Source organism: Atta cephalotes (genome assembly GCF_000143395.1).
Source record: "Atta cephalotes unplaced genomic scaffold scaffold00003, whole genome shotgun sequence".
NCBI lineage: Eukaryota > Metazoa > Arthropoda > Insecta > Hymenoptera > Formicidae > Atta > Atta cephalotes.
The window spans coordinates 7,965,262-7,987,806 of NW_012130067.1; the positions used below are offsets into that span (position 1 = coordinate 7,965,262).

At 31.1% G+C, this 22,545-nt stretch overlaps 4 protein-coding genes across 4 annotated transcripts in view; 2 read left to right on the forward strand and 2 right to left on the reverse strand.

Moving 5' to 3' along the window:
• Positions 1 to 1,342: 1,342 nt before the first annotated feature.
• LOC105625621 (GPI mannosyltransferase 3) lies at positions 1,343 to 3,717 on the reverse strand. The gene is made up of 2 exons (XM_012206944.1): positions 3,537 to 3,717; positions 1,343 to 2,954 (listed from the first exon to the last, which is right to left on the reverse strand). The coding sequence occupies exon 2, from the start codon at positions 2,840 to 2,842 to the stop codon at positions 1,343 to 1,345; it is 1,500 nt and encodes a 499-aa protein (XP_012062334.1). The 5' UTR covers positions 2,843 to 2,954; positions 3,537 to 3,717.
• Positions 3,718 to 9,115: 5,398 nt separating this feature from the next.
• LOC105625622 (zinc finger BED domain-containing protein 1-like) lies at positions 9,116 to 16,242 on the forward strand. The gene is made up of 4 exons (XM_012206945.1): positions 9,116 to 10,396; positions 10,758 to 11,173; positions 15,665 to 15,819; positions 15,914 to 16,242. The coding sequence occupies exons 1-4, from the start codon at positions 9,116 to 9,118 to the stop codon at positions 16,240 to 16,242; spliced, it is 2,181 nt and encodes a 726-aa protein (XP_012062335.1).
• Positions 16,243 to 19,193: 2,951 nt separating this feature from the next.
• LOC105625623 (transmembrane protein 138) lies at positions 19,194 to 21,521 on the reverse strand. The gene is made up of 4 exons (XM_012206946.1): positions 21,388 to 21,521; positions 21,215 to 21,287; positions 19,375 to 19,549; positions 19,194 to 19,300 (listed from the first exon to the last, which is right to left on the reverse strand). The coding sequence occupies exons 1-4, from the start codon at positions 21,519 to 21,521 to the stop codon at positions 19,194 to 19,196; spliced, it is 489 nt and encodes a 162-aa protein (XP_012062336.1).
• A 424-nt stretch (positions 21,522 to 21,945) lies between these two features.
• Positions 21,946 to 22,545, forward strand: part of LOC105625624 (chromatin assembly factor 1 subunit B) — a 3,263-nt gene continuing 2,663 nt past the window's right edge. The window contains exon 1 of the mRNA XM_012206947.1: positions 21,946 to 22,086. Coding sequence (XP_012062337.1) covers positions 21,946 to 22,086 — 141 coding nt within the window. The remainder of the gene's footprint in view (positions 22,087 to 22,545) is intronic.

Genomic DNA, 22,545 nt, shown 5'->3' on the forward strand with positions numbered 1-22,545 from the left:
CAAGTAATTTGAATTTCGCTTCATGCTTATTTTCAATCTATCAATCAATAAGTTTTAAAACTTTTATATCAAGCAAATATTAACCGCAGATGTCAATTGTACGTGTCAGAAAAAGTGAATTTTTTAATTTTTTTCCGATTTTCTCGTGAAATCGTGTTTTTCATTTTCGGGATTTCATTTTATGCGTTCTTTAATTCTGTAAAAAAAAATTCTACGATCCATGAAGTCCAATTCGAAGATTTCTCCTAAAACGTAATCGTGGTAAAGCAGGACGACTTTAAGATCCTCATAAAGGATTTTTGTAACAAATATTTTTTTCTTTCACAAATTCGAAATCCTTTTCCAGAATTAAAGTATACGCATTAACACGTGTTTGTAAGGTAAAGTTTATGTCGAGAAAGATCAAAAATTTCAAATTGATATATTTTTTACTATTTCTTAGTGTAATATGGCATTTCAAGCTGTCAAGTCGTGACAACATTTGTTTAATACGAAAGTTTTGCAACTTGTACTTATGAAATAATAATTAACACAAACACGTAATTTGCACAAATAACGTCGAGTTCTTAAAATTAGACTTAGACGTTTCATCGCAATGAATTTGTTATACGGAAATTGAATGTGCGACTACGTGTATTATAATTGCGTGAGAAATTGGTAGTACAAAAACATGTCGATACGCTGAAAAAACAGCGACCTCTGATGACTTCGTCGGAATTCGGACTTCGTTTTAGGATCCGCCGTCTATATTACCGACATTTCCACTCGATGAAAAATCTCCGTTGGATTTACGGATTGCAAAATTGTTATTATATAATTAAAGTACTCATAAACAGGACTTCAGTTGCACTAAATTTCATGAGAAAATCGGAAAAAAGTTAAAAAATTCACTTTTGGCTCGTACAGCTGTCACCTCAAATATATATTTGCTTGATATAATATAAATTTTGAGTCCATATATTTTAAAAATAAGTGTGCAGCTGAAGTCTGGATATTACTGGAACGAATGATATCGAGTTTGTAGAACTAAGATTGAAAGTCTAGAAGAAAAGTTTTTTCACTGAGTGGAAACTACATGTATAAGGATGCTTTGCAAAGACTGAGAATCAATTCACGTGACATATATATATATATATATATATAATATATATATATATATATCAGATGAATTGTGTGTAAAAGTCCATTAGTAACAGCGTACAATCATATTTCTGAGAATAAGTGACGTTTCTCTATATTTATATATATATATGAAATAAATAAATATAATAAATATAAATAAATAAATAAAATTTTCCCTGCACAAATACTTTTTAAACATTCATTGTACAATATACAAATATTACACACGCTTATATAATAATATATTTTCTCCGTAATTCCCTACCGTTAGTGATCTGTATGTATAAAATTCTTTGGCAATTAACTTATAAGTACCTAAAAATTCAGATATTTCACTCGCAATTTTATCAAATGCTATCACATAAGTCGGTAACATAACTTTCACATTGTTAATATAATTATCTCTGAGCCAGACTGTTGCATTCGCAAAGAACTGATCGGCTTCGTCTATGTAGTTTTCAGTGTTGCTCAAATTAGGCTCGCATGTCAAAAATCTTATTGATATGTTTACATGTAAATGACTATACAATGGCGTGCTGTGACATGGGGTCAAAATCAGCGTATCCGTCAATGAAGTATTTGTACGAGTAATTTCATTTCGCAGATCCGCCATTATCGTTAACGTACCACGTTGGTGAATCATGGAAATGAACAATCCAATTATGATATTGCTGCACATGAACATCGCTATAATCCTTTTACGTACGTTAGCGTTAATGTTTAAATATTTAAGACTAGTGAAACTCGTGCATATTAACAATGGCAAAAGTGGTAAGATAAATCGAAATTCCTTATGAGACAATGACGAGTAGATGAGTAAAGTCCAACAGATTATTCCTAGCATAATCCCTTCTTTAGCAAGAAAAAAAGATTGCTTATATATTGAGTAGAAACTAATCAGGAATGGAAAGAAATGCAACCCAAGCAGCACAGGTAAAGCAATATAAATATACCATAACCAGTGCTTGATGCCATATGTATTCCCAACATTCTTAAGTACGTTCGTTTGGAAGAATTTCCAAGGAGTTATAACAAACGTTCCATAACAGTAACAATCTACTAATATAGAAATTATGGCGCAAGTAAAACATATTAAAACGCATCGACCAGGCAGTAATTTCTTTTCTAATGCATCGCAACGAATATAACGAAGACAATAAATATGAATATAACACAAAGGAAGCCACATGATTGCAGCGGTGGGTCTTATCATACAGAGAAAACCTACGATCCACATATATTTTAAGCTTAGTCTGGAAATTGCTCTCCCTAGTATTGGATGAATTGATAATGCTATAATAGTACATGCAGTTTCCACTGAGTTTATCAGTGTCCTAGTAGCACAATAATACCAGAATGGATTCAAGCACAAAGAGATAAGCATCCACTTGTTTTTGGTCCATTGGTAAAATCTGTAGTCTGCATAGGCGACAAGAATAGCTTGAAAGACGCGGGGCAGCATCGTCAACAGCAGTATGTAATCTAAGGAAAGTTTGGCAAGTATCCGATAAAGGATCGCTATGAGAAACGGATACATGTAACTACGAATCATTGTTGTCCATTCCCATGTGAGGTATCCATAACCGAATGCCAAACGATGAGCCACTTCCAGCGACTGCCAGTACTCGTCTGGCACATGAGCAGTCCGCACTACAATTACGCTGATTAATCGCCATAATATCAGAAGCAGTAACAGTCCAAACTCTTTTGATAGATGCATCTCAGATTGACAGTTTCGAATCAGCGTGTGTCATTGGCAATGGATACGTAAGCTTCTTGAGTTTCACACATGTGAAACTCGTTTCCGCGAATAAATAACCAGCTTACTCAATCTAACAAATAAAAAGATAATTGTTTAGAGGTAATTATACAGTTCAGCACAGTCACCTCAAAAATCAATAAAATTAGACATGAAATGAAAGAATCTGGCAGAAATCCGCGAACCAAAATATTAGAGTTGACTCCTATTAGGAAATCTGTCACAGAAACAAAATAAGGACTTCTATAATTGTATTGTTCTATATGGGTTTCGATTTTCCACGCGAAGCGACTTACTCCGTCCTCCTGTAAAGGAGTGCACTTCTATAATTGTACTGTTGCAAAATCGAAACCCAGGAACAATAACCCCCAGTGGAACAGTACAATTATAGAAGTCATGTGCCTCTTTGCAAGAGGGGAGAAAGGATGAGAATTGCTTCGCGTGAAAAGTCGAAACCCATATGAAACAGTACAATTATAGACCTCTGTGACAGATTTCCTAACCTCAATAGTAGTCAACTTTAATGCTTAATATCTCGGTTCATGAGGCACAGCGATGATTATTTCTGCCAGAATCTTTCATTTCATGCAAAAATGTATCGAATAACCTTAATTTTACTAATTTTTAAGGTGATTGTACTAAACTGTAAAATTACCTGTTTTTAGTTCAGCTACATCAGAAGTCACTTCAGAAATTGATGAAATTAAGCTCACTCAGCGCATTTTTTGGTTCGAAGTATCTCCGAAAATGAACGAATCTGGCTGAGAAAAGTGTGAAAAAGCATTGCTACCTCGTGAGCCGAGATATTAAGTATTAAGGTATAGTTTCATGTCCTACTAAAATAAGCAATTGGAGCGACAGATTTATCCAGCGACTGAAAATTTGAACAGTTTCACTGTATCGACTGTATTGACACGGTTGATTAACCTAATTTATTCTTTTTTTTATTGCTGACCTAGATAGATAGAGGATTCGGTACAATCAGAATCTAATAATTGTTTAATTCAGCGTATTAATGTTATTGCAAATGAAAAATACGAACAACATATCGAATCTGTCGCTCAAATATCAAATTTAATGCTTCTTGCCCTTTTTCATATGTAAATTGTCGTTCTAATATATAACTTACGACAAAAATCGACACGTAATTCGTTTGTCGGCTAGTTTGAGCAGCTCGTGAAAATGCACCTTTACCTTTTTTAAGGTACATTTTAACGAGTTGCTCTAACCCGCTTGTTTTAGTGATAAAAAAGATCATCAAAATTGACGAATATCAAGCGTCCATTTTGACGTGATTTTTTTGCTGAAACAGCCGGTTAAAGCAGCTCGTGAAAATTTATCTTTAATCATTTAAAAGCTGCCGCACAAAATATCTATAACCTTGTATCTATAATAAAGTTCTAATGTCTCCGGCACATTAGCGTGATGTTCGTCGCGCGCGACACGCGATATCCAATGAGTATACAACTTTATCGATATTCTCATTCAAAGGTACTATTATTGGATATCGCATGTCGCTCATGACTAACATCACTGGTATGCCGGAGCCATAAGCCTCAAGCTTATGGTTGAGAAATGGACGAATCATAGTAATCGATTATTCTGCTTGAATTCGTAATTAGTCAATTTCTTATGACTTAAGGCTTAAAAAACTTATTGTAGATCCGGGGTAACAGTAATTTTAAGTATTACATTTTACGTGTAATCGATCCCTATAAAGAACCACAGCACAAAAAATTTAAGTAAAACTAAATAATAAGGGAATTGACGAATCACAAAAAATCCATAAGGCCATCGCATAAGCAGCAGCCAATCCAACATGTTGATTTCCTTAAGTCTGTTCTACAATATGATTACAAGTCGTAAAGGTACAATTTTATAATATCGCTTGTCACAGCGATAAATTAAAGTCATTAGATTATACCAGGATCCACATTGGGTCAATTGCAGCTAATCCTACATTTTCAAAAGCGTCAATCTCAAGGTTGAAGGCGGAAATATATCATCATTGTGTTGATATTAACAATAAAACTCACTTCAAGATTTTTTTTCAGTTTATCATCAGTATCATGTTGTTAAAGTTAATAATGCCAAGTTGTTGTGTATCTAAACAAAAACATTCCCTTAATTTATCTACTGTCTTGTCGCCAGTGACACCGTTGAAAAGGTGGATTAATCCAACTTTAAGAGTATATCCATACAAACTTGCATAGCCGCATAAACATATGCATAAAGAAAATTATCTAATTACATTTCTCCTATAAAGATACACGTAAAATGTGATTGAATAATTTTCTTTATGTATATGTTTATGTATGCGGCTATGCAAATTTGTGTAGATATATCCTTGAGAGCGATATTGCTCTATGTAAAAATTTATGCCCGTATTCATAAGGCTGTGTTCCAAAATTGACTACCAGTACTGAAAAGCTTACGACGTTTACACGACATGCTTTACGCCGAAATTATAATATCGATGTTATGAAACTGGCTAATCACAGTCATTCCATTCTTCAGAGAAGTTATGATTGGCCAGTTTTTCTAACATTGATATTATAACTTCGACATAAAGTACCGTCTAACAAGGATATGGTTAACACGATGTTGCAAATGCTTTTTTAATTGAAGCGTTTTTTAATCGATCAATTTGTTAAATTTTTTTTTCTAATTGGTTTATCAAATGTTTCAAAGTATTTGTAGCAAAACTTTGACCACAGCCACAAAGGTCTATAGTGCATGTAACGTAAACTAGTATTTTCAATGCTATTAGTAATTTTGTAACACGGCCATAGTCTTTATATTTAAGACTCCCTTAAATTTATCTTCAGATACTCTATGAATTATTTCATTGACTACTGAGCATCTAAAGATAAATTTAAGAAAGCCTCAAGTATAAGATATGAGCGATATTCATAATGAAGCGATTCTTATTTTAAAATTGTCTTAATTTAATGTCTTAAAATGCTAATACAATCCTTTGATTGGCTTGTGACATCTTAAGATTGTACTTAAAACAACCTCAAATATAAGAATTAATGATATTTATGAATACCAGCCTACGAATACGAGCATTAAACATAAAACAGATGTAAGTATAATAAGAGTATTTACTTAAGCTATATTCCAAAACATTCTTTCCGAGGAAAATTTTATTTGGAGAGAACATTGTATCTCCTTTTATAAATCTTAGAATGCGGATCGTCGCAAAACTTGATAAAAATATACTTATTCGATATGTTTCTATTCGAAATGAGAGAATGTAGTAGAATTAAATAGAAAAATACGACAGTCTGTCTTACGAAGCGATTATTAAGAAAACGAGTTTTCTTTATCTGAATAGTTATTAGAGCTGCATAATGATCCCATGACGCGTATCGCCATACGCACTTATTCGAGTATCGAAGAATCCAATCAATCTGACATTTTATGTACGCGACAATTTTGTTCCTTATGGTGCCGTCTCATAGAGCGGAAATTGATAACGGAATGGAACTCGCGGAATCATCACGACGGAATTACAGTCATTTCGCTATTTTTGCTATAATTTCATTACAATTTGCGAATGAATGCACATAATCTAATTTGCCGTTACAATTTGCGAATGAAAGCACATAATCTCATTACATGCTGTCGATATTACAGCCATTGTTCAATGCGATTGGTTACATACTTTTTGTTTTCTTCATTAATATGGACACAGTAGCAGAATGTTAATGATTTGATAATTAGTGAAGAGGAATGTAAATATTAATCAATAGCCTACAATTCCATTAATTTTCTTTCTCTGAGGGCGCGTTCACCTTGATGGAAAAGCGAAAAGTGGAAAAAGAGCAGCCAATCAAAACTTTAGCTGGTAGTCTACAATTTCGGCTTTTTGTACGACTTACTACCAGTGCGAGGAATTTCTGATTGATCACTGCTTTTTCATCAAGTGAACGCGCCCTTATGTCTCATTAAGTAATAAACGCAACAGCGGAATCAAGTTTCAGCCAATCATGAAATAATTTTATGATTATGTTATAAATGTTAAAAATATTTTACTGCTCAAGAAGTTAAAATGTTTATCAGTTTGTTATATAAAATATATTATTATATTTACATTAAAATATTATTTTTATTATTACAAGTATTGTAAATAATATAAAAAATATGATTTTATATTATTCCGCGTGTTCCGCTTCCGCTTATTTCGTTCATGGAACGTAAAGGATTTAGGAATAGCGTAAGAGTCTGAGTACAAGAATTGTCATAATACTTACTTAGAGACTTAAGAGCATTCTACAATGTGTTGCAAACACATTGTTTGCTAGTTGAAACGTTTGTCGCGACAATCAATTAGAAGCGTTAATGATATTATTTATGCTTCTGATTGGTTGTCGAGACAAACATTTCATCTGGCAAAGGTTGTTTGCAACACATTGTAGAATGCCTTTTAAGTTGTAGACATAAATAATACATAAACTTTCATGTATGACATACAACTTATTGCTGTGTTTCCAAGAGATAACTACAATTTAAGTCTAAGTAAGTGTTACGATAATTCTTATGCTTAGACCCTAAAAAAGAAAACAGAATGGCTGTGATTCGTGTTGATTCCGCGAGTTCCATTTTGTTATCAATTTTCGCTCCATAGAATTCCAATCTAAAGTATAAACTTAAGCTGATGAGCCAATGATTGGTTCATTGGCTTAAATTCATGTCTTATGATATATCCACACAACTTGCATAGCCGCATAAACATATGCATAAAGAAAATTATCCAATTGCATTTCTCTTACAAAATTACACCAAAGTTATAACATCGATGTCAGAAAACTGGCCAATTATAGTCATTCCATTCTTTAGAGGAACAGCTATGATTGGTCAGTTTCATAACATCGATGTTATATATACATATAACTTCGGCGTGAATCAAGCCGTGTAAACGTAATCATAGAAATCTATAGGTGCATTCGTTTGCATTCGTACGCAGCAGTAGCGCAGAGAGTATTATTTAATTCTTGTTTAACACTCGGATTACATTTCAAAACTTTCCGAGGAAGATTTACTCTATATGCTATAGTATATACGTCACGTGTACTATATATTTCGAGTAAATTTTTTTCGGAGAGAAAATTTTGAAACTTAGCCTCGATGAACAACAAGGATAAAGTAATGTTTCTGCATTAACCGCTGCGCAAACGAATGCAGGGTATGATATAAGGTTTGTTCGCGTGGCATGCTCCAATATGTCGTAATATGCTACTATTGCTCTTGCTCATTCCAACGCCTTTGATAGAGTGAGTAGAAGCTATGATAGGAGCATGTTGGCGCATGTTGGAGCTTGCGACGTGAATAAACCTATAATAGAGTTCGATCAACGCGCTGCTACAAACGCTTCGAAGCGTTTTTTAATTGGTCAATTTGTAAAATTCTTTCTTCTAATTGGTCCATCAAACGCTTCAAAGCATTTGATAGCGAGACTTTGATCACAGCCGTATACATATACGTACGTACTACATATATACATATGTCTTTCGCGGTCGCACATCGTTGCTCGAATGTTCGTAGCGAGCGTGTCCCATTGCGTCTCATTCGTCATTGCCGCCATTACGGTGTAATACTCGAATCGATCGGGGGCGAGAGGTCTATAGATATAACGATTAAACGATACTTCTCTCGCGAAATGAATGGGTAGAAAAGTCGATATCGCATCGTCGCAAGTAATAAGTCGATAGCTGATCGCGCGGAGGCCATCGTTGCCTTTCGACGCGAGGGATTGAATTGAACTTCGATAGCCGCGAAAAAGAGTGTGGAACTGAGGCGACGTCGGTCCTGAAGTGTATGTGTATTGTATACGTGGGGAGAAATTAGATATATCGGAGCAGTGCGTTCGCGCGGTAAAATTCTTCGTTGTTCGCAGTTCGCACAGCGCACTCGCGTCTGCTCGCGTCGCCGACGCGGCGAGGCGACCGACGCGCGACGCTCGCGCGGCGATGTCTTCTTCCATGGTTCGCAGTCTACACGCGAAATGCGATATGAATTGCATTCGGCATTTTATCCCGATTGATTGATTGTACTTAATAGGATTATTGGGAATATTGGATGAGCGATTATTGAAGCTTTCGTCGTGATAGACACTCGCTCTTCACTCTCCAGGCTCTCCTGCCATAAACCATAAAATAATATTATTATCTACATGCCTACACCGGTGATCGCAGGTGATCGCATGTCGAACATACTTGAGTGTACGGCATGGAGAATAACAAACAAACATTGGTGAACAACCCGGCGGCGAAGCCAGGTACGTCGGACGACAACAAGGATGATATACAAATGGTACTGGCGAAAATGATGGAGGAGAAGCATACGTATACATATAAAAAATTGGTGGTGCCGCCGTCGATGCGAAGTATTTACTGGAAATTCTTTGGATTTCCAGCCACCGACGACGGCGACATTCTCACCAAGGTAAAGATCGTCTGCATACTGTGCAAGACGCAGATCGCCTATAATCGTAATACCAGCAACCTACGTATGCACCTGCAAAACAAGCACGCTCAGGAACTGAGGGACCTTGAATCTTCCAATTTGCCGACTACAAAACAAATCCTCTCGCTGGACAACAAGGAGCGAAAGATGCAGAAGAAGCTGCTCAAGGGCCTAAGCCCTGCTAAATATATCTATACCACTAACGCAGATGGTACTGTTCAGATAGACGGTGATATACAATTTGTTACAGATCCTAACATAAGTCTGTCAAACATGGAGGATGATATCACCATTGGTCAACCACTGAGGGTAATGATCAAGGGTGGCTCTGGTATTAACAGTAATGGCCAGAATGTGGCGTTTCTCATGGAGGAGAATGTCAATCAGTCGGTTGATGTAAAAACTGTGTCGGAAGCTATTGCGGACTTTCTAATTATGGATTTGCAATTGCCCGAGATCGTAGAGGGACGTGGATTCCAAAGACTAGTGGCAACTTTACGTTCACCTTGCGAGATTCCTAGTAAGAACAAGCTGGAAGAAGAGATAATACCTGGAATATATGATACTTTCCGAGAATCAGTGAGAACTTCCTTGTCCTATATCGCCTCCGAACTGGCATTGACCATTGAGGAATGGCGGTCCAATAACAATGAGAATTTCGTTACTATGTCGGTTTATTATCAAAATGATGAAGAGGCTACTTTAGAATGTAAGATTTTAAGCACTTTTCATGCACCGTTAGATTGGGAGGAATCCCATTGGGGAACTGTTGTAGAGTCTCTCTTACGTGAATGGGAACTTAAAGTAGAGAAAATAACAGCAGTGGTTGTTAGTACTTCAAAAACAAATTTGCTCACGGCGCTAACTAATCGTGGCTTCACTGTGGTGCCGTGCTTGCTTCATACTCTGCAAATGTGCGCGCAGGCTTGCTTCGAGAGTCCTGAGGTATCTCAAACGTTAGCCAAATGCAGATCGGTTATTGGTGCTATCATAAGCCATCCACGTGCACTTGAAACCTTGACTATGCAAGAACAATTGTCAGAGGTATTTTCGTAATACTATGAATTAATATTTGTCATAAAATATTTTTATCCTAACACGCATATACGATTTAATGTTTTGTGAACCAAAATTTTTCTGCAACAACAAAATATATAACAGTTAAAAAAACTGTTTAATTAGTATAAATAAATATTTTTTTATTATTTATAAAGAATCAAAATTTATTCATTTTGCTGAAGCAACTAAATATTTTTGTTATATAAAACAAGATATCTAGTTGCTGTTAAATGAAAGATGTTTCAATTAAGCAGTTTTGCTAAAAGCTAAATTTTTTTTCTAGCATATATGTATAAAATTGGTAAGTGAAATTTTATAAATTTAATATTTATTGTTCTTATTGTAGTTGGATGAAAATACCATATTCCTAGATTATCCAGCCATATGGATATCTACGTACACGATGCTGGAACAAATAATTGCGCGTCGTAACATGATTGTCTCTATATTAGAAAGTACCGATGGAATAGATCATGAAATGTTTGAAATATCCAACGAACAGTGGAAAATTATGGAAGATATTGTCAATGTTCTCGCGCCGTTCAAAGTTACTATTATGACATTGAGCGAAGAAAAAATGCCTCTGATATCCCTATTGAAACCATTACTTTGGCAACTTGTATCTTCGCATCTTAAAGTGAAAGAATCAGACAGTAACACAGCTAAGACTTTTAAAGAATCCTTGTCGGATATGTTATTCGAACGATATGCAGATTACAATGTCACGTTGTTTCTACAAATTGCAACTACTTTGGATCCCAGGTATATTAATGTGAAAATCTTTAGAGCTTAAATACAATGAAAGAAATAAGGAACAAGTTCCTTATTCCTTCCATTATATCTGAATTTTCTGTTTGTGAATGTGTTAATAATAAGTCTGTTTTTTTGGCTGAACTAGTGTATATTTTTGCTTAACTTAAAGTGAGATAGATGAGATATATTTGATATTTATCGAAAGCGAGAAAGAGAGTTCTAATGCAGTCTAGTCCCTACTAGAAGAGATTTTAGTGCAATCTAGTGCAGAAATAGAAAACAGATCATATATATGTACAAGCATACATATTATATGTATATTAGGTGTATGAATAAGTTTCTACTATTAATTTAGATGGCGTTAATAACGGTGTTTAAATTTCTGCACCTAATTAATTTTTCCATTAGTAAAGTCACCGATGAGATAATATTAAAAATCGAAATATACGCGTTGGTTCTGACCAAATTTTCGTGACTCACCATCAATGGGGTCTGAGGAGCTTGGGGATAATTGAAGAATGATGATGATACCGACAATATATTAAAATTAAAATTAATAAAAATTTATTTGACTTAATAAAAATTTATTGACATAAATATTTCGATAATACATTATTAAATTCGTAATTTTTTATTGTAAATGTTGTATAAATAAGTATGCATACTTTTAATGCTATAATATCTTATATATTGCTGAAAAATTACATTTTTCCTCTGCAATTATCATCTCTATTAATAATAAAACTCGGATGATTACATTAAAATCATAGTTTTTAATAAAAATCGAGTATTATTAAGTAAACATGTAATTTAAACATATGTACATGTCTATGAAACTAATAAATGAAATTAGTACTGTATTATTAATTTCTTACTTTTAATCACTTAAATTTTAACAGATACGCGAACTTCCATAAGCGCCGACCATCTTTAATAGTATCTCATCGGTGATGTAAAGTTAATTCCATTAGTCAATTTGTATTTCGAAAACTGTATAACAATTTGCAGTTGTACGTGTTTGATTAACTGCATTTTTAGTTAAGGAGGTACGATCGAAAAATACTTCGATCTATCTAAAAATTACACAGAATATTATTTAAAATTAATACTATATAACGAAACTAATACTATATTAAAATTTCAAACCGATTGACCATGTAATTTTTAAGAAAGAAAGAGCTAAAATTAGAGTTTTATGGTATGATGTCTTATGGCAAATGCATTGAATGACCGATTATTACATAATTATTTACTTTTAAAATGCTTCGATTTACATAAAAAAACATAAATAATTAGAACAAATCTTTTTTTTATAGCCTTATAAGAATTTTAATTCTTCACTCGTATAATTTATTTGTATACAAGCAAAAAGCTAATGAAAGCATGCCTATTTGAGCATTTAAAAAAATATACGCAGAAAACTTGGCAACACTGTTAACTTCTGACGTTAGATTAGGTTAGGTTAGGTTAGATTGCGACTAGTTTCATTTCATCCCATGACACATGTGTGATTGAATATATATTTCTTGCTTACAACTTATTGTTATGTTTTTAATTTAAGAAAGCTATAGCAACTATTACTGCAAAAAATGCAGTAAAATATATTTGAAAATATATATACTAAAATATGAAAAGAAACGATAATATATAAATGTACATGTATTAATATACAAATAATATTATCCACTAAATTTATTCAATATATAACTAGGAACATAATCCTCTTCGTAAATTAATTTTATAAATTGATTTATAAAAAGATATTTTTTTTTTAATTTAGTATAGTATTTATTTTATTTATTGTAATATAACATTAATCTTATATTAAATATTAAAATTTTTATTTAACATAATAAAAAAAATACGCAGATGTTTTTTTTTTTTTAAAGATATTGTACAATAATATAAATATGTATTAATAATGTTAATTTAATATATTTATAACTTTTAAAATATTAAAACATAACTTTTATCATATGATTTATCATATATCATAACTCTTATCACATAATTCGTGATATTAAAATTAAAGTATTCTTTTAGTATAAAATAGTTATCAGTTAGTTATGAGAATTAGTTATAAATTAGTTATGAATTTGTCTTTATAACGAAGCATCTTCGTATAAAATAATTCGTGTAAAACACGTATATGAAAATAATATTTTATCTCAATTAACTGTCAATTACTAGTACGCAAGAAGTTTCGAGAAATGCCAACCTCATTTTCTAAATGCAACATTGCCAGGTTATCGATAATTATCGAACATAAAACATTAAATTACTTACGTTTCTTAATAATAGAATATTAATATTATGATTTATAATTAAAAATTAGCAATCAATGTTATCTTTTAATTTTAATAAATCATAAGGCTAAAGACTAATATAGGCCTTTCTTATTATTAAAAGATTTTTCATATTTTTGGATTGATATTATCCATGAAGAACAATAGCGTATCTTCCTCACCTGCAAATGATCGATCGTACATCCTTAAATTGAAAATAAAAAGGTGTACATTTACTATTGCATATTTTACTATTTTTCTTGCGGTAAAACCGCTGAAGCAATCAGAATCATTTATGAGATGTAAACCTAACACACGATTGAAAAGTACAGACAATAGGAACAGAGAACAACAAATTTCAACTCATCAGAAACTGTGTACTCTGGTATATATGGTTTCTTATAGATTAAAATTTGTTATTCCTTGTTCCTATTGCCAATATTTTTCAGCTATGTTTCAAGCCTTATGGAGAAAAAATTACTTCTGAAAGACCGTACCAAGATTGTTTTAAAAATAATGATTTTGATGTAAACGATAAACGCGCACCAAAACATTTCTTCACTATGGCATTTATATATTGTCTGAAAAATTGCAAAGTGATAGATTCGAAAAACTAATATTTTCCATTTCTTTTATATATATTAATAAATATATATTAATAAATATATTAATAAATATATTTTTGAAAAAAGTTCGCGGAAATTATTTATACATCTAATATTTAATTTTGAAACGGGTTACCATTGTACATCTTGTACTCTTTCACTCTTAACTTTCAATTCTTTAATGAATTTATAAAACTTAAACTTATGTAGGATTGGAACCGAGAATTGAAGTTCGGGAACTTAATGATTATATTCGCTGACAAGGGAAGGTTTAGAAATAATCCTCATTGATTTCAATAAAACTTGACAGGATTATAAAGTGTTTTCCTAAATATAATTATATCCTTATTTGGGTGTATATACAATCAACCATTTTCGAAATATTTCATTAAATATTAAATTTAGTAGTTGTATAAGTGAAATATTTTTCATGAGACTTTATTAAAATGTTTATTTCGAATAGTTGTAGCGTAATGAATATGATAATTGTTTCTTAATTTATAGATTCAATCGTGAGGTTTAAACCTCACTAGCAATTAATTTTTTTGGCATATAATATATGACAGGAATAATTATTGAGAAGAAAAATTAATTATTTTTATTACACATTTCTACCTTTACAAATTTTAGAATGAAGGTTTTAATAAAAATAAATATAATATAAATTTTTGAAAATTCAACAACAAGAAATAGAACTAATGACCGTAACGATTAAAGCTAGATCTTTAATGCTTGAATAATTCAATCTGAATTATTATATAATTATACTATGTATGTACTTGCATATATATATAATATATATATTTGTAGTCATTCAAACTGCATGCCAAATTGGTTTTCCGGACTTATAAATGTAATTAAACTACTGTAATAATATCACAAATTAAATTAATAAGTAATTTTAATAATTTGATGCTCAATCAGACATCATATTAAAAAGATGTTAATATGCTGAAAAACTGTAAATAAATTTATTGCGAAAAATATTACCTCAGCCGGGAATCGAACCCGGATCTCTTGTATTCCGTATGAGCGTCCTAAGCCTTTAGATTATGTTGATAAATCCGGAAAAGCAATTCGGCGCAGTTCGAATGTCAATAAATATGGCATATATGAAAAAATATATAGTGTATATAATAATTCAGATTGAATTATTTAAAAAACAAAGAAAAAAGAGGGTTACGAACCAAAAATTATTATATAAGATAAAACATGATAATGTAGAAACAATGAATTATTTAAGCATTAAAGATCTAGTTTTGACCGTTACAATCATTACTTCTATTTCTTATTGTTGAATTTTCAAATGTATGGTTCAGTAAAATTCTTATTGTTTATAAATTTTTGAAGTATCATGAACTCGCGTACAAATTCTAATTGTTACTACTAAATTTAATATTGAAATATCTCAGAAATGGTTGACCGTTTACGCTCAAATAAGGGTGATGATTATATTCAGGAGAACACACTATAAGTTTCATTGAAATCAATGAAGGCCACTTCTGAATTTCATTGTAAGTCATGCAGTATCCCACTAAAATTGCAATAACTCACTTTGGGAACACATACATTATCTTATTATGTACATGTATCTAATTTTTATATTACAGATTTAAAACAATGCCATATGTCACTGAAGAAGATAAAAGTGTAGTTAGCACACCTATAAAAGAAAGATTGACGAAATTGATTCAGGAAGAATCTGGAGATGTTTCGATAAAGAACGAAGATGAGGCAGTACCAAGTAAAAAAACTAAAGTCTCAGGTATTTTTTTTTTTTTTTAGATAATTACATATAACGCATCTTCAATTATGCAGGCAACGTGAAATAGACATTTTAGATCCATTTTTAATTACAGGTATGGAATTCTTACTTGGTGGCCTATGCACTACAAAGGCCGGTATGCCCGCGGAGGAAAAAGCTGATCTTGAAATTGTTCAATATCAGTCGGAACCTACAGCACCTCTTGATTATTGTCCGCTGCAATGGTGGTCGAAGGTATCGGCGAAATGTCCGAATCTGGCAAAGTTAGTGAGCAGATATCATTGTGTGCCCGCTTGTTGTGCACCACCTTCACGCATCCCGCCAGACATACAAATTCAATATGATACAAGACGAGCAACTTTGCCGCCTCATCTGATTGACAAATTACTCTTTTTGCATGGTAATCATACCATGCAGATGTAAAAAAAATTTCTAAGCCTGCAAGATGCTGCCTGAAAAATATCTCGCTGTGGTATAGGATATTTTCACGAACAATGTCAAATTTACTTGCAATAATTTAGTCCAAAGTGACATACATGTGCAAGTAAATTCTTTTGTATAACTTTCTCTAACTCTGTATACAATGTAAGTATTATGTAAGTATTTAAGATACAAAGAATGTCAATTTTGTTTTTATTTTTATTGAATATGACATTTTCCTAAGATTCGATATAAAAATTATCAGTCATTATCTAATAAGTGAAATGCGAGAGTTAAGGCTCCTAAGAGTAATTATTCCAGCCATATTGAATTGTGACGTCATAAGCGAGAAATAACATATTGATTTTTCTTGCATATCATTTGTGAATAAAGAAAATTTGGATGAAATGAAATGATGAGATCGCTTTAAAACCTTTGTAAAAATGAACGAAGCCTCTTCTTATTTTTCTCACAGTTAATAAAGAGTCGAAAAACTCGTGAAGTGAAAATAAACTACACATGTGCATTGAATAAAAACTAGTAAACGCACTTACGTGTCTTTTACGACTATTTACAGTACTTACAGTATTTACAGTATCAAGAGAGATAAGGATAATTTTCATCCATTTTTACAAGTGTTTTAAAGCGATCTCATCATTTCATTTCATCCAAATTCTCTTTATTTACAAATGGCATGCAAGAAAAATCAACGTGCCGCTTATGACACATTTTTAGCTTATAACGTCATGATTTAATATAGCTGGAATGAGTACTCAGGAACCGTAAGATGCGTTTCGAGTAATGCATGAAGCGCATCATGCAACATTTGTCTCTGTTATTCATCGAATAATAAAGAAAGATAAAATAATACATTATGCACTTCATATGTAACTCGGAACATATCCTTAATGTAATAGAGTTTTACATATAAGGCGAGGTTAAGAGAGTTTTTGCATAATTTAATTTTTAATTTATAATTAATAGAAACCGATATAAAAAAATCTCTCTAGTAGAACCAATAAATTATTTTTACATAAACTTCTAAATTTTCTTAAAAAGAATATATTTGAAATATTCATATTTTGCATAATAAAATTTTTAGATTTTCGTCTTTTTGATCGAGAAGTAAGAGCGCTCTTTTATATATTTCAATACAGCAGATTCACATGAAATTGAAAAATAAATGTTAAAATCAAATGTTTGTATGGTCAATTCTAAGTTTGTTTGTTACAAAAAAATCATGTATAGAAAATACAGTTATTACGATTAATAATAACTATTAATAAATTATGTTTTATAATGCCTGTTCTACATTACGCAAGTCGTAAGCCGTAAGAAATTGGCCAATCACAATTGAATGTGAGAAAAATAATCGACTATGATTGGTTAATTTCTTACAGCTTAATTTCTTACAACTCTATTGTAGAACAAGCCTTAGAGAATTCAAAAATGAACAAAACTTTGTAATGAGTAACACGAACAATTGCCTATAATTGTTACGACGTAAATAGACAGTCCCACCTCAATGTAAATATACCAATATTAATTTGTTTTTGCAAAAAAAAGTCTTATTCATATTTTAACCATTCATGTATTTTATATTTTAATATAATACTGCCCTGGATTGTATGAGAGTTTGTTATATATTTTTCTTTTTAATTTAATACAAATTTGATAAAATACCTAATAACATATAATTGCATTTCATTATTTATATTATTATTGGTTTAAAGTGTATAAACAACCAGCATTTGCTATAAACATTTCCTATAAATATTTATTATCAAAAAATGTTGAATATATAATCGAAATTATTTCTTGCACTGAAAAATAACCTAAATAAATGTAAAATTTGTAATATATATATATTCTATGTATATGTATATCTCACGCTATTGAGAGTTCAATTTTGATTTTATATTAATATAAAAATTAAGATAATATTAGGTCACAGATAAATGTAATAAACTTATACAATTATTTGTTTTAAATTTTAATTATTTTAAATTTATTAACAAATTCTGATATACAATTAAATAGATTCATCAGCCAGATATTATGATTGGAACTTTGTACAATGCACAGTGAACTTATATACAGAGGATCCTATAACTCTTAATTAATATTTCTGAGAATGAAAAAGGATGAATTTTTGAATTAAAAGTTCTTTTCCCAATTTTGACTCAAATCATTATTTACCGAGTTATTAACAATTAAAATTGATCAATCGAATTGTGCCTAGTCGGAATACGCAGGAGCACAGCATGCTATAGGCATTCCTCGTTCTTACTGTACATTCCCCCATTAAAATTTTATTGTAATTTTTCATATTAATTAATAAATAAATAAATGCATAGATAAATAAATAACTTACCCATTTATTGATTATACATAGTTTAAGCCAAAATTTGGGAAAGGAACTTTTAGTTTAATATTTCATGCTTTTTTACTCCCAGAAATATTAATTAAGAGTTATAGAACATCCTTATATGAGTGATCACATATATAAATTGCTCGAGACTAATCAAAATGACACAAAAGATAATGTATAAGAAGTATAGAATAATGAATTATTTTTCATTAATGTATTAATATGTGCATTGGCACAATCATTTTTCATTAATGCATAAAATCATTTCTTCCTCGATTTCGAAAGACATAGAACGTACAAATATAAAAATGTGTATATAAAAAGTTTGTAATAAAAGTTTTTTTATACAATGTATATAAATTGTACAATGTTTGTATAGTATATGAATTTAGAAATTAATTTATGGATATATCAACTTCGTTTCATTTATGTAATATAATCATATAAATTTGTATAAATATAAAGACATTGTATAAAAAGCTTAAAATAGTAAATTTGAAATACACAGATATATTCTTACATCTATATTTTATCAGAGCTACAATTACCCTTTATGTCTCATCAAAATTTTATTTACGTGTAATCACGGAATACTCAATTGCTTTTGTACCCAAGCAGAACTTTTATAGAATCTTGGATCACCGATTCTCAGAGAGGCTCTTTTGTAAAAGTAATAATACAGCACTGCAACTTTATAAAAATCCTGAATTACCATTTATTTATCAACGTTCTAAGATAATATTCTAAGTTTTTTAATGTTGTACCTGTTCTATGTGCAGAATAAAGAGTGTGAAATTCTTTTGTCCAATAATGTTTTAACGGCATTGACCAATGTATACTGATGTGCCATGTATGCAAACTGATTGATAACATCATATAGATAATGCATAATACTAATGTCATACGGAATCTTGTGTACAGTAGCTGTATCAAACCTGCCTGAAAATGAAATCTAGTTTACATATCTCTGTCAAATATACATGATATAGGAAATATGAAAACTTGTCAATCAGTAAACATAATTTAATAATTCCAGCTTTAAACAGAATATTGTAGCAAATGTCAATTGCATTCAAATTAAGCTTCCACCAACAAAGTTTGCTGACATAGTAGATTATTAATATCATTTAAATGATTACGAAACGATTACGAAATTTTACTTGGTTTTCATGATTCGTCTGCCATCATATTCTGCAATACTAATTTGAGGCATTTTGCTAAGGAATTCCACATTATCTAATTGTATGGAAAATTGAGTGAATTGAGTTAATTTTCACATATGACATTAGGCTTATAATGCGATGAATACAGATATCGTTGACACAAAGCTCAATAGTGAATAGTTTTTGAGCTTGGTATATCAAAAATGTAAAACTTGTGTTCACAGAACACATTTGATGTACTAGAGCTAAAAAAATATCCATTATTGAATCTTTTATTTATTACATTATAAGGTATATTATATGCAAAAATGCGGGATCAACAATAGAAGTCGCAAATGGTAGTAGGATTTTATATCATAGAAAAATTGACTAATCACAATTTAATATGAGAAGAATAATCGATTGTGATTAATTTTTTACGACTTAAGATCTCACGACTATCTATAACTCTTACTATACACTCCAACTCGTTTCATTGGGATCCAATTTTTCAGTTACTTTGACAACTTGAGGAGCATTTTAAAATGTGTCTCATCCAAAATTTTATTTTCTGAGTTAAAGAAATGACGTAGTGATGAAATTATATTTAAAATGAAATTATATTTATATTTAAACTAATCTGAAATGTTCAGAGAGCATTTTTTTATTCTCAATTTATATACTGAAAAGAATCTAGACATTTACAGTCCATTATGTCCTTTAAGAAACAAAATTTCTTTATACCTTTAGCATTTTTAGTAATTTTTTTAACTTTTAACAGCCTACTGATTGACATATTGTTATTTTCTGTAAAGTGTGTTAGTTTTCTTTATTGTTTTCTTGAAAATTGTAAATTTCAGACAAAGCGTATTTTTAAAGTCTACTCTTCACTTGTAAAATATATTTTTAACAGATTAACACGCTGTAAATTTACACAACATTCCTTATTCTGATTTTCTTATAATTTCGTATATTTTTAAAATATTTAGAAATTATTTAGAAAGAAAATCGTCATTCAATTCTTGTTTTTCATTTAATTTCAAGTTTTTTTTATGTCAATATAAAAAGAAAGACAAATTGCGTGCGTGCGTGTGTCAACACAACTATTTATTATTTATATTCTCTATAATTTAAATTATATAAGAAAACAGTTTATATTAAGACTATGCGTTTCGCATTCTTATGCTAATTTGGACATTCCAAGAATGAATCTGGACACGGAGAAAATTTGCTTTATATAGAAAGCATCCATGGAAGCCTCAAGAATAAAACAGTTTGTGTCTAATTAATTAAAACAGAAAATAATCATCAAATTAATTTCTTATTAACATAAAAAAAACTTAAAAAAGAAAAAGAACAAAATTTGAGTGACGAGATTTCTCTTCTTGAAATAAATTCTACTCAACTGAAAATACATAAATGTAAAAAAATAATATCTGCTACAAATTTGAATTAAGTTCACCTGGAAGATGTAAGTAGAAAAGAAGTTTACTAAGAGCAATGTGAGGGCTACAATGAGGCAAAAATCTTGAATCCTGAAATTGTTGCATCGATTAAACACAATTCCATAACAATGGATCGTCATAATAAAGGCACGATGAAAATTATAAAAAATTATAAAAAATTATTACGCACACATAAAGTACCAGCAGGTCGGTTGGATGCTGCCTGGCAAAGCTCGCGAACGAATTTATGCAAACGTCAAAGAGCAATATAACATATTGCAGGATTATGATAATCGTGTATTGCCTCGTGTTTAAGGAATTCATTTACTATTTGTTGCTATTTGTACATTTGTACAAGAAATCTCACGAAATGTAAATAGCGGTCTGTTTTCTGTTCCTACTGCACTAGATTATTTTAGAATCTCGCTTTCGACAAATATCAAACATATATCTATCTCACTTTAAGTTCCAAAAGTGTACACTAATTCAGCCACAGAAAACAGACCTTAGGTATACATAAGCTTGTGGAATGTGGAATGCTAGTCGACCAGATTGTCGCGCAAGTGGTTGCTATGACAATTGTTGCCTAACCCAACTTGTGACCCAACTTGATCGTCGACAAAATTCTTGGCGCGAATGATGTGACAGCTTGAAGGTTAAGTAGAATTCGTATACTCCTGATTCGCTCTCTGTTTTGTATCCATCTATAGCTTTACAATATCGTGCATACCTGTTGATCTTGATCGAAATGAAGTGTATTACTCCTGAAATTTCGTGGCATAATCGCGACCCAGTCCTGAGTGTCGATGTACAGAGCGGTTTGAATGAAGATCTGAAAGGAGATACGTTTTGGAGAGTGGCGACTGGAGGAGCGGATTGTCATGTTTTGGTAACATAATTAAATTGAAAATTGTAAAAACTCGTATAAAAATATTATTAAGCACTGGTTTGACCGAATAAACATTTACTTCTTCGTTTATTTGTGTTATTTATATATAATATTGGCCGATTTTCCATTTATTGTTATAATTACACTAGATATTTACTTTGAACAAAGCTAAAGAATAATAGTAGTTTTTTTATTTTTCTTTATATATATATATATGTGTAGTAACAAAGAAAATATATAAGGAAAACCATAAAAATGTGTAATTTTTATTAAAAAATCAAGTTATATTTATAAATAATATTTATATAATAAATAATTGTATGTTTGTGTGTGTGTGTGTGTGTGTGTGTGTGTGTGTGTGTGTGTGTGTGTGTGTGTGTGTGTGTGTGTGTGTGTGTGTGTGTGTGTGTGTGTGTGTAGTAGTAGTATTAAGTTAATTAATTAATAATAGTATACCTA